Here is a 12,198-nt window from a genome sequence, read left to right on the forward strand (position 1 = left end):
TTGTCGTTGCAGCTCCCTGGTTGTGTCTGTCCCCAATGTGGACCGAGGGCTCTCCAGGGCGCTCCAGGGCGCTCCAGGGCGCGAATGCAGCCCGCGGGCGTCAGCCGCTCCCTCCGCGGCTCCGTTCCCGTGCCGCTCCCAGCCCGTGGATGAGTGAGGGGGGGCCCAGTTCCAGCGTCAGGGTTGGGGTGACGAGGCCCCAGAGGGCCGCAGCCAGCAGGGCCCGGGGGCGGACACGGGGTGCTGGAGGATGCCGCCGCACTTGGAAGGGAAGACAGCCGAGGTGAGGGGGATAGACGGGAGCAAGCCGCAGCTGCCTCGGGGATGATGCCGGGCTTGAGGGAGCCCTAGCGAGGCAGCGGATGGCTGGCGGCGCGCTCAACCGTCCCCGGGCCCTCACCTTCTTCGCCCACGGTCCGTGGGTCCAGCGATGGCAATACCGCCGGGGTTCGCGCCGGCGTCCCAAGGTGGCGGCTCGGCAGGAGGACTCTCCGCAGCACAGACTTCTCGGCCCGGTGGGGGCGCCCCCGGATGGGCAAGCACTCCACTACTCAGGGCACCAGGAGGCGGGCCCAACTGTTGCACAGGGCCGGCCGGCCGGCGCCGTCGGTCGTATCTTGGCCGCCGTTGGATCCTGGCCGGCGGGATTTCGATGGTGTGTGCCCCACAACTAGGGGAATAAGCTGGTGCAGTTGTTGGGGTCAGAGATGTGCGGATTCCGCCGTTGTTTGTCGATAGTGATCTGTGGGTCTCAGAGCTCCGTAGCTAGGCGGCCATCTTGTCGGCAGCTCAACAGCGCCCCCAAAATCCTCTTGTATTCTATGAAATTAGAGAGCACTCCATCCCTTGACTTTGGGGAGAGAGCTAATGACGGTTTGAATGATACTTAGTGGAAGAGGTAACATGGGAAGTTCTTCCATGAACATTTTCTTTTGTCTTTCATTCTTCTCTTCCTCTCTCCAAGTGTTTTTGCAGAGATCTTCTTCTAATTTCATTAGCTGAACGATTGCTGAAATTTGAGGTCTCCTCCACACAAGTCTTTGTTCTTGTTTTTTTGTGTGTACTTGAATAATCGCTTATTTCATACCCAAAGGACAAAAGCTCGCTTTTGGAGTTTCGCAAGGTGTTAGCAACTAGGTGAGATTGCATATGCAGCACAACCCAATCAGAGCGGTCTTTGGACAGATATTCAACTATCTTGACATCGTCAGATTCTATTGTCCTTAGTGCTGTAAGGCAGTTTAAAAGTTGCATATTTCGTCTATTCAGGTTGACATCAGTTTTATCTTGAAGCACATATTCAAGTTGTAATTTCTTCGTTAGAGTAGAGTCTTCTCTTGATCCAGTTTAAGTGGATGGGTGTCCAGTTCTGTTTTTTTCACCTGGGAAGTGGTGTATTTGGGATTTAATTTTGACCCTGGATTGTTAGAACATTTGACATTTACAGCCTTTGTGTCTCTTGATTCCAGAGTTGCTGTTCTTTGTTTCTCTATGTATCGCTCCACAAGATTTCGTCTGCCAATTTTGATCTTTCGGCTAGCAAGGGAATCATTGTTATGCGTCTGCGGCAACTCATCTTAGCATTCATGCCGTATGCTAATTACTGATTCATTGTTAGAATCGACTGTCGATCCACTTATTTCATGTTCATTTTCTATCGGGTAAGTGGAGAGATTTGCTAGGTCTTCTAATGTAAAAGATATTTTTTCCATTGAGTCGTCGCTTTCAATTGGTCGTTTGGTGGGATTACTAATTTTATCTCCTGGAATCGCCTTTTGCCCACTATTTTTGGTCGCTTTGTCAAACATGGAGTTTGAATTTGGGCATTTGAAAATTTCTAAAGCCGGCCGGGTCATTAAGTTTCTAATGAATATTTTCGCATTGTTGGATTTAATTTTTCCGCCATTTAGTGTGGTACTTTTGGCCACAGCCGGGGGTCTTGTTTTACTGCTGGGTTTGCTTGTTGAGTCCTTTTTTGAATCCTGGAAGATTCCAAAACTAGCTGTTTTTGGGACTGTTGACTGATTGTCTGATAAAACTGTTCAGATTTGCACTTCTCTTGTGGCTGTACCCGTAATATGAGATGTTGAGAGGATCACATCTCGGTGTGATATTGAAAAAGGGTTATCGGGCAGTGATTGTTTGCTAGCCTTAAAGATGTCTGGAACTAGCTTCGGTACTGTTGAGATATCATTTGCTGCAGAAGTCACAGTTGGTCCAGGGGAACTCTCGCCACCCCTCATTTCCCCTGTTTTAGATTTTTCAATTATTTGAGCTAATTCATGTACATCTTTATCCTTCGTTGGTAAAGGTAACTCATTTTGTAAAACATTTCTTGTCAAGATTTCACTTGTTACAGAGCTCATTTGACTTTTGCATTTGAAGTTTCTGGAAGCATCATTGGTCATGTTTTTTGATCTGTTGTGTCACATCCATTTAGTACAGTCAAGAACTGCTTCCATGAGATCAGTTTTCTGTGATAACCCATGACCTGCAATATCACTCAACCGAGATTGCCACTTGGCCGAGTTTTCCGCTTCTTGGTCGAGTCTTTTATAGGTATATTCTGACAATGATTCAAGTTTAGAAATTTTAGCATTAGTCACAGCCAACAGAGTGTTTTGTTCTTGTATTAAATGGTGAAGCGATTCATATAACTTTGTAAAAGGAATCAAAGCTGTTGAAGTGGCAGCGATAACATTTCTGTAGATTTGATGACCTGCTGCTACTGACAGGTGCTGTGTATTTGCTTGCTTATTTTTGGTGTCATCGTGATAATCCAAATCAGAGGCTTTTCCTTGGCTATCCGACGTCATACAGTTATCATCTTCTTTATGGTCCTTCGACTTCGACTCATCAGCACGATTTTGCCGCATTGAGATCTTTTGAGATGGCTTCATGAGAGTCTGAGTTTTATTTACTAATAGCGTACTCATTTGCTCTATGTGTTCAAATGCTGAGTCTGATCTAGGTGATTGCATTGTTTCTATGTTTGAGGTGCAGGTAATTGTAAAAAACGAACCATGTCTTGTTGTAGTAGCATCGGCAACGTTGTTTTTGCACTTTGTGAGGAGCCTTGGTTGAGTTCAAATCATTTGTATTTTTAAGAAATCGCTTTTCAATCTCTCTGCAAGTCGCGCCTCTCTGGCAGCTGCATCTACAAAGTAAAAGCGCTTATTCCTGATGTCGTAGCCTCCGTTCCCAATGTGTGATAAACTTGAGCATTTAGATTTGCCAGGAGATGATGGTCTATTTATGTTGTCGCTTACGCTCATTTCATTCACATTGATTGCTTCCTGAAAGGGGCTTGCGGTCCATGGCAGGTTTGTGGTCAATTTGTCACATGACATAATGCTCAGTAGCTGTTAGTTTGCGCAAGCGATTTCATCGCTTTTGCCTGCGTCAATCAGCACGTCCACTTTGTCAATCTTGGTTTCGTTCACGTCAGATATTTCCAGATTCGCTGTTTTGTCGGCCATATTCATCTTTCCATTTATATTGAGTTTTTCTTTAGATACGTTTATTCTAACTATCTTCGAATTGAGGTACGCCGTCATTCCCGGTAGATTTATTTCCATTTGCATTTACTGGGGCGTATCTTTTGTTGACGTTCCATGTGTTTCATGTAAGTGAGCAGAAGGGAGTATGTCTTTAGCACATTTTGTTAGATCCAATATTTCTAGGTCAGTAAACTCTGTAAACTCACTGGGATTAACACATTTTTCAGTAAGTGAAATCTCAGTTTCATCAATACATTCAGACCCAATGTCAGAACTAATCAACACATCTGCGTAATTAGAAGAAACGACAGCAGCTTGAGGTCGAACGATTTTCGGAGTCGGAAAAGAGTTTGCGCTCCCTTCAACATTCACGCGGGGTTGCTCGTTATTTTTTCCATCAAAGGTGTCAAAGTTTACACGGGATACTGGGTACACAAGGACAGTAGCGGCAAGTGTGTTTTCGTTATTATTGATGCTGATGTACGGGGCGTGACTGTGTGAGTATGCGGCACAATTTGGGGATAATTCAGCTGCATTAGTGTTCAAGGGGGCACTTGCACTCACCTTGTTCACACGCTGATGCATTTGTTGTTTCATTTGCTGAATCGATTTTACGTTGTTGCAGCAAAAGCTACTGGCGGGTCAAAAGACCAGCCTCCATCATTTTCACTTGCTTTCTTCTTGCCACAGCGAACGAGGTGGATGGAGCCGAATGTCTTTTGAAGCTGCACGGCACGGAGACCCCTTTGCTCCCCTGGTGACACTAATACACCAAGACTCAGCTCCTGACTTAGCGTCTGCTCCGCAGACGTCAGGGGTTTTTATGGCAATAGGCAGCAAAGACAGACTGTGTAGCAGGGTCCACCAGTAACCCCAACACCAAGACTCAGCTCCTGACTCTGCTTCCACTCCGCGGACGCCAGGGTTTTTTATGGCAATAGGCAGCAAAGACAGACTGTGCAGTGGGGTCCACCAGTAACACCAACACCAAGACTCAGCTTCACTTAGTTAACAGTCTACACACAGTGGGAAGTACGTCCACACCCAAAAGGACCACATAGCAGGCATTGTTAAGGACATGCTCCTTTAGCCTGCCTTGACCCCTCTATATAAAGGATGCAGTAACATAGCCATAGCCCCCCTTTCACCTCATCATCTGGCTGTAACTTTATTCCTCTTCCACCCCTTTCTTTTTGCCACCATGTGTTTCAACTTCTTCTGCCCCTCCTCCAAATGACCCATATCTGCCTCCTTGTATTCTACCTCCTAAAGGTTATCCTCCTTCGAACCCTCCTACAATAGCCCCACATAAGTTCCTTTTTCCATCTCTTGCTGCCTCGTTTTCCTTTTCATCCTGCTCCACCTGTCCATCATCCCCCTGCTGCAACCCCACACCTGCTCCCTCATCCTTCTCCTCCATCCCTCCCCTCCGCCTTCTGCTTAATACTCTTCAATTGCTGCTGCAACCTCCTCTTGCCCTACCATCAAGTAATCTCCTCCATCAGACACCCAGCCGCTGTTGCCTCCTCTCACAACACTTGCGAGCCAGCCTCCACTCTTTCCATCCCCTCTGCATGCAGTTGCTGCCTATCACTTTTTGGTTCTCAACCATGTCCCAAAATAAAATCATCACCGAGCGAACCAAGACAGTCAACATCACATTCATCATCACCAACTCCATCAAACCTACATCCGTCCTCTCAGATGAGGTGTGAGCCTCACTCTCGATGAACTGTACATACTATCGGACCTCTTCACTCCCCACATCAACTCTCTCCTCGCAAGAAGAAAACATTGGGCCTCATTATGAATGTGGCAGTACAGTGACAATGGCCCAGTAACCGTTGTTACCGTACCGCCACATTAAGAGTTCTGCTCGCGGGTACCGCTCTGCACGCCTGGTCAGACCAGGCGTGCAGAGCGGCACGCGCGAGCAGAACCCGTGATTGATAATGGTGCCAGTGCAACCATGCTCCCCACCTCCATTCTGCCCTATAGGGCAGAATGGAGATCAGGAGCCTGCCCACACCGGCACCCGCGAATGGGCAATTACCGGCCCATTCAACTCGTAATGGGCCGGTAATGGCCCATTTGTGGGTGCCAGTGCCAGTAGCGAGTTCGGCGGTAGCCGTGCCTGTAATACGGGCACGGCTATTGCCGAACTCGCAATGAGGCCCATTATCGCAAAGAACTAAAGCATTCTCTTATTCCGATCCACTTCTAATCAGAGGAGGTAAGGGGTGGACAACAAAAGTAACTTGGGGGGAAGTATTTATTTTAGGTTGAGTTGGGGGAAAGAAAAATACATTTACAAAGTGTTTCACAAGGGTTTCTGTGGCAAAGTCACAATAGTTAACACGTCTTCAGGGCTGAAAGTTGCTCTGCAGACCATTAGCCCTTATCATTTCTAGTGTGTTCTCCAAATACCCATATGTGTTAACCAATTCCATCCCGACAAAGTTAATAATGGTGTTACATTTTACTACAGACTCTTGTGTTTTATGACGATTCCTACATCACAGTTTCACAAAGGGTTTGTCAAAGTATTTTAAATGTTTTCACAAAGGTTGCATTTTGGATGGAGGTACAATAGGGGTAAAGAAAAAGGTTTCACAAAAGTTTCAGAAAGGGTATCAAAAGCTATACTATAAACCTTATAAAGATGTTATTCTCTGCCAGTCATCATGTCATAGTGGTCTTGCGGCACCTTATCTGAGAAATTGGTGCATTGTGCTCCCTCTCAGGCATGTGATTGTGTAAATAGAGATATGTGTGAAATGGTAGGCAGCAGATCAAGCGGAATGCTGATATGGAAAAGGTGAACATAAGGTATCTTTCTGTAACAAGTATTTTCTAGTGATGCAAGCTTCTACTACCTTTGAAGGTAGTACATAAAATAGTGGAAGCTTGGGTGTGTGATGCCCATGAGATGTGCTTGGGAGGTCCTGGAAGTGTGGAGGCCAAAATCGACAAGGTAGCATTTTTATAGGCCCTCAGCAAACCCCAGGGAAATGATATGGGACTTCTAAGCTGTTATGGAGAATGTTGCACAACCCTCTGGTGAGCAAGCCTGCTCACCTTCCAAAAGTCCACCATGAGTTTAAGGCAGAGTGTATCCTATATTTACCATTAGGGGATTTAAAACAAAGGTACTTGCGTAGAGACAATCAGACTGGCCACAAAAACCTCCATAAACCAAGGCTCACCCCAACAGGAAATGTAGTGACCTGACCAGGGCCAGGAACCTGTCTAAACCAGTTCAAACCACTATGGCATCTTTGGCTCACAAAGAGCCACTTTAAGGTCTCCTCATGATTTCTCTGAACAAATGAAGCCCCTAAAACAAAATGACAGAGAGTATAATTTGAAAAAGAAATGAGTGCCACAATCTCTACCATAAAGGTACATTGGTCTACTACTGTGAGAAATCGGCTGACACCCCTGGTGAAGTAAAAACTAAATATTAGCTGACACCATCCTATCCCCTAAAACCAATGTAGAATGATAAAATCCCCCTAGGGCAAAAATGGGGTGCTTGAGAGGCATCCCTGAAACTGGATGCCTTGTGAGCGACCCAATACCACATACCTTAAGTAAGGTAAAAAGCGATATAATGGCAGGGGGACATCAGCAGAAGTCCCTTTGAACAACAACCTAAATTAGAAAATTTTAAAAAAATAATAAGGGGAAAAAAATTGGGTCCCATAAAAGAGACTAAATTACCCCCCAAAATGTAATTCTGCTCTCACACAAGTCAACTGTACAAGTGACGGAACCAAAGATTAGTTGAATAAAAAGAGTGTGGGAAACCAAAGTGAGAGAGAGGGAGTATGAAAGAACAAGTTAAAACCACCCTACACAAGTCATACACGCTTGGCCTCTCCATGAGGACAAATGAATGTATGTGAGATTTGTGACATGTGTGAGCTGTGCAAGGTCAGTGCAAATGGACACTGGGCAGTCAAATCTGCTCACATCAGTATCATTAAGGGTTTATCAAAGCCTTTCCCAAAGACGTTGATAAAGGGGAGTGGAAAGATAAGGGACTTTACAAATGAGCACAATGACAAATAAATATAAAATGTCAAAAACAGAGAATCAAATATCTGAAGGACACAGATAATAGCCTGAAATGGCTAAATAATAAGTTCTCCTGCTCACTCGGAACCTGACCTATGTTGTGTCAACCCTGTCCTTCCCTTTATGAGCCACACAACACCTACAGAGACACAGGAAGTGTCCTGGGCCTTTTACAGGACAGCCAAATCATCCCAGGAACTATAGAGCACAGGTTGCCCAGCCGAATCTCTAAGAGAGGTTTGGAAGTTCTGATTGGCCCGCCTAATTGGCATGTTGGATTCCCACAGGTTATTGCTTAATTTGATAGTTCCGGAGAGTGAACGGTGATGATAGCAAGCGTGTCTGTAGGGTGTGGAAAGTTCCCACATTGAATACTGTTAGGAAAGATTTCCATTTCATGTGTAAGTTTCCCTCCAGTTGAATACACCCCAACTTTTCGCTGCTGTTATACGCCATAGTCTGACTTTGCCACAGAAGCATAGCCTTCAGCTTCACTCCCCTGTGCTTTTCGCTCACTTTATTATGGGGAAACTGACATGGCCTTAAAGTACTGGGAGACTTTGCTTTCCATAGTCCTTGTCAATGTTGCAACCTTTCTGCAATATGTTGCAAGTGCACAATGTACCTTCCAGTATAGTGCACGTGGGTCTTCCTGTCATTTCTAAAGGCCCTAAATACTCTCTAAGGGATTTTTAGGAGAGTGCAGATGTGCCTTGGACAGGGCTGGTGGAAGATTATCTTTTCATGTATTTCTAACCCTTTCCTGCTAGGTAAACCATGTTTACTGCATTTGGCACAAATAGGTGGCCTGGCTCCAAAATGGCCATGCCACGAGGTTCTTTGTCCTGTCCTTTGGCCATCTTGCCCCTTCACCTTTCCGAGGTCGAGCCGACCCGTGTCAGTCCTTATTTGGGCATGCATTTTCCCACAAATCGCCAAGCTTTCGCTGACTTCTGCATGCCTTGTGTGTGTGCTTTTAGGATGTGGGTTGGACTGTCTCTTTCCAATACGCATCCTGCTGTGCTGTGAATGCCTGGGACCACCGTGGTCCATAATTGGTCCATGAATGGTGTGCCTGAATGTGAGCAGATCTCCCATTGGGTCCTCTTTGTTTTTCGATCTCTTGAGTTCTCACTGAACGAAGGACAGGATCCAAGTATTCTGAAACTAAGAAGTCGAGTTGAGGAACCGCTGGTGACCCGCTGGAAGGTTTGGCACCCTGAGCGCACTGTCATCCCGCTGGACCCCTCTGTATCTGATCGAACTAGAAGGTCTGGGAAGGAGCTTTGACCCATTGGAATAGTGGGGCTAACTATTCTCGGCACCATCATTAAACCCTGCAAGTAGGCCTTCTCAGAATTGTCCCTGGGCCAACCAGTTGGCTGACCAGCTAGCCCGGGACCTTTGCTCTGATACCACTGCCATTTCACGGAGGCCCTTGAAACTTGGTACATCGGAAGCTCTGTGTTTACCCCACTCTCACACCAGATTTTGTACACTTGGCGTTCCCAGGTCTGCAGTAAAGAGAGAGCTCCCAAACCAGAGTAGACATGGTTACCGTGTCTCCCAGCCATGGTGACGAACTTTGCAAGTGCATTGCAGCTGTGCCCCTCTGTGCCATGAAGCCTGCTATAGTGAAACTGGCCTGATCCATCCACCAGGAGCGGAGAAATCACCACTGTCCCGTTTGGGAATCAACGCTGTAACTTAGTCACTGAAAGTCACAGAGCGGTGAGATTGCCACATTTGAACCTGCAACCGAATTGGACTCGACTGCCAAAGTTTGGTCCCGAGTGTGCCAGGGACCGGTGAGTAATTGTAACCCTTACCGGTGGCCCCTAGCGCATCCATCCATTTGTACGCACAAGTGGCCTCTGAGGTCCCCTCTCCTTTCCGCAGATAACCTGGGCTATCAAGCTATTCCCAACTCCTGGAACCTGTTCTGCCCTCACAGGGAGACCCTCCACGAATAGTGAGAACCTATTCTGCATCACCTCACCCACCTCCCTGAGCTGCTAAAGACCCTACAAGATTCGTGTGGCAGCATTGCAAGTACATTTGAGCAATAGGCTCCCCTCTTCTTAGGTACTGGACTGCCTTTCAGTTAGGATTGTGATTACTGCAGAACTGCCTAAAGACTCTTTGCACTGCCTGCTTCCTTCCCTTTTGTAGGTTGTGGGCCCATTTTGTGCATTAACCCTTTAGGCCCCTTGGTTTTGTACATATGTATTTTAGTAGGATTGTGTCGGTTTAAAAGTGTTACTGTTAATAACCATGTTGTTGAAACTCAAAGGCCTTAAATAAATGTATTTGTATTTTTAATATATATAAATACACCTGAATGGGGGTGATTTGTAAGTGTCCTTTACTCTGTGTGCTCATTGAGGCCTTTCAGTCACCCTCACCCCTTGTGAGACCTAGTCTTGACTGCTGCCAATGCTACCTTAATTGGTCTGGCTTGTCCAGAAGGTTACCCTGTTCCAAGAAGCTAGGCTGGCCTTCCGAACCTCTGCCCACCAGGTCAGAGTTCAGAAATCCATCTTAACAAATACTAATATATTCATTGTTTTGAGCCCACAGAATATGGGAGAAAGAGCCTACTGTTTTAGGCTCTTTCATCTGAATACTCATGATCGACTGCATGCAACACTAAAATGCAAGGGACCCCAGGCCGGTCCAACTTCCTGTGCCCTACCCTTCTAAATGCAGTGATGATGCAAGGCGTAGGAAGGCATAGAGCAGATAAGATGTCCAGGGAGTAGGTGAAGTGAGCACATATGGTGTCAGGTTTGGATATGGTGTTCGAAAGCATCATAGAGTACATGAAGGGGTCACAGAATGGGTGACAAGGGCAAAGAGGGGACAAAGTGGTAGAATAGGGAGTGAATGTATCACTGATTGAATGTGATGAGTACAGAGTGGGTGAAGGAGCTAGAGAATGTGTGAAGGAGTCACAAAGAGGGTATGGTTGGCCAGAGTAGTGAACGCAGGGCGGGGGAGGAATGCACAGCGGAATCGAGAGGCACACACTAGGGCAAGCATGAACAAAGTGGGTGAAGAGGGCCCAAACATTCCTCCAATGAGAACATAGAAGAGGTCCCAACAAGGAGTTTTCACCCAAGTACCACCTGCTACAGGAAGTGCTGTCTCTGACCCCCAAAGTTTGGGCCTAATTGCACCTTGACACATTAGCATTTACATGCATCAGAAGGTTCACCCTATTTACCGGGGAAGTCTCTCTCACAAGGTGATAAAAACCTAAAATAAATGCAGAAGTTACTAATGAGCCTTAAGGATTTTTCACAAACTCAATCGTAAACTTCTCAGGTAATTTCAAGCAGATACAAAGTGTTCACAAATGCCTCAGTGCACAGGGAGAACATTGTAATTTGTCTGGAATGCCCATGGATTGCCAAAGGGCAACATTGATTTTTTGACAACACAACTACAGAACATTTCTACTTGGGTGATTGCAAATGCTTAACTGTCAAAAAATTCATACCATTGCAGAAGCGATACGGCAAACTTTGACAGGATTGCCTCGTCCGCTGAGATCCATCTGCGCTCGATCCATCAAATACAGGCAGATGTCTAAGATTCCGTCTTCAAACTGAATGTAGATAGGGAGAAAGATGTGCACAGTGAATGTATACTATTGGCATAGTTAAAAAAAGATAATAAATTAATTTCTATTTATGTTATGTTATGTTATTCATTTATTTATTTATAAAGTATTTGTAATGCCCAGACCCAAGGGTATCACATCGTTTGGTACAATAGGCAGAAGTAAGAGGTACATTTGATACAGTCATTAGTCGTGTTAAAAATTGATTCAGGTATTAATCGTATTTATCAAACAATCACGTTTTTACAATATTCTTGAAGGCAGTGAAAGATGGATTATTTCTGATGGAGGCACAATGAAAGTTACAGAGGGACGGAGCTGTAACACAAAAGCTGACGCCTCCCACTCTTTTGTTCTTGAAACGAGGGGTGATCGGCAAGGTGGTATGGGAGTTTTTGTGTAATGCAGTTGTTGAGATAGAGGGGCTACTCCTTCTAAATACATTGGTGGGCAATAGAGAAAGTTTTAAAGCTAACACAAGCTTTGATAGGTAGCCAGTGGGCCTCACGCCTGGTTGCTGAGATGTGGTCTGTCGTTTTCGGCGACGGCGGTGTGTAAGGCATTGTTTTGCAACAGTTGTAGTTTGGTCAAATTGGATGCAGATGTGCGCATCAGGAGAACATTTCAGTGGTCGTGTTTGGTAAGAATAAGTTCTCGTGCGAGCGTGAAGCAATTGCTTGGTGAAAGGAATTGTCTGCTCAGGGAGATGAGCCTGTCCATGTAAGCTGTGGCTGATACGAGAGCATTAATATGCCTGGTCATGGTTATCTCTGCTTCTAGGTGGACCCCCAATGTTTTGACATGTGGACCGGGAGTGATGCATCTTCAATGTTCAATGCAGAGGGTAGCGAAGGCTGATTCCAGGTTTTTGAGCCGGTACAGTGAGCCAACAATGAGGAGCTCAGTTGTTTGTGGCATTGTCCCAGGAGTAGTCACCAGTGATAAGCATGAGTATTTGGATATCATCTGCAAAGTTATTGCAGATGATCCCCA

The 12,198-nt window shown here is 45.8% G+C and overlaps 1 protein-coding gene across 1 annotated transcript in view; it reads right to left on the bottom strand.

Moving 5' to 3' along the window:
• F13A1 (coagulation factor XIII A chain) overlaps window positions 1-12,198 on the bottom strand; it is a 767,832-nt gene that overhangs the window by 459,319 nt on the left and 296,315 nt on the right. The window contains exon 6 of the mRNA XM_069613463.1: window positions 11,083-11,190. Coding sequence (XP_069469564.1) covers window positions 11,083-11,190 — 108 coding nt within the window. The remainder of the gene's footprint in view (window positions 1-11,082; window positions 11,191-12,198) is intronic.

This window comes from Ambystoma mexicanum, chromosome 5p (genome assembly GCF_040938575.1).
Source record: "Ambystoma mexicanum isolate Mex_15411 chromosome 5p, UKY_AmexF1_1, whole genome shotgun sequence".
NCBI lineage: Eukaryota > Metazoa > Chordata > Amphibia > Caudata > Ambystomatidae > Ambystoma > Ambystoma mexicanum.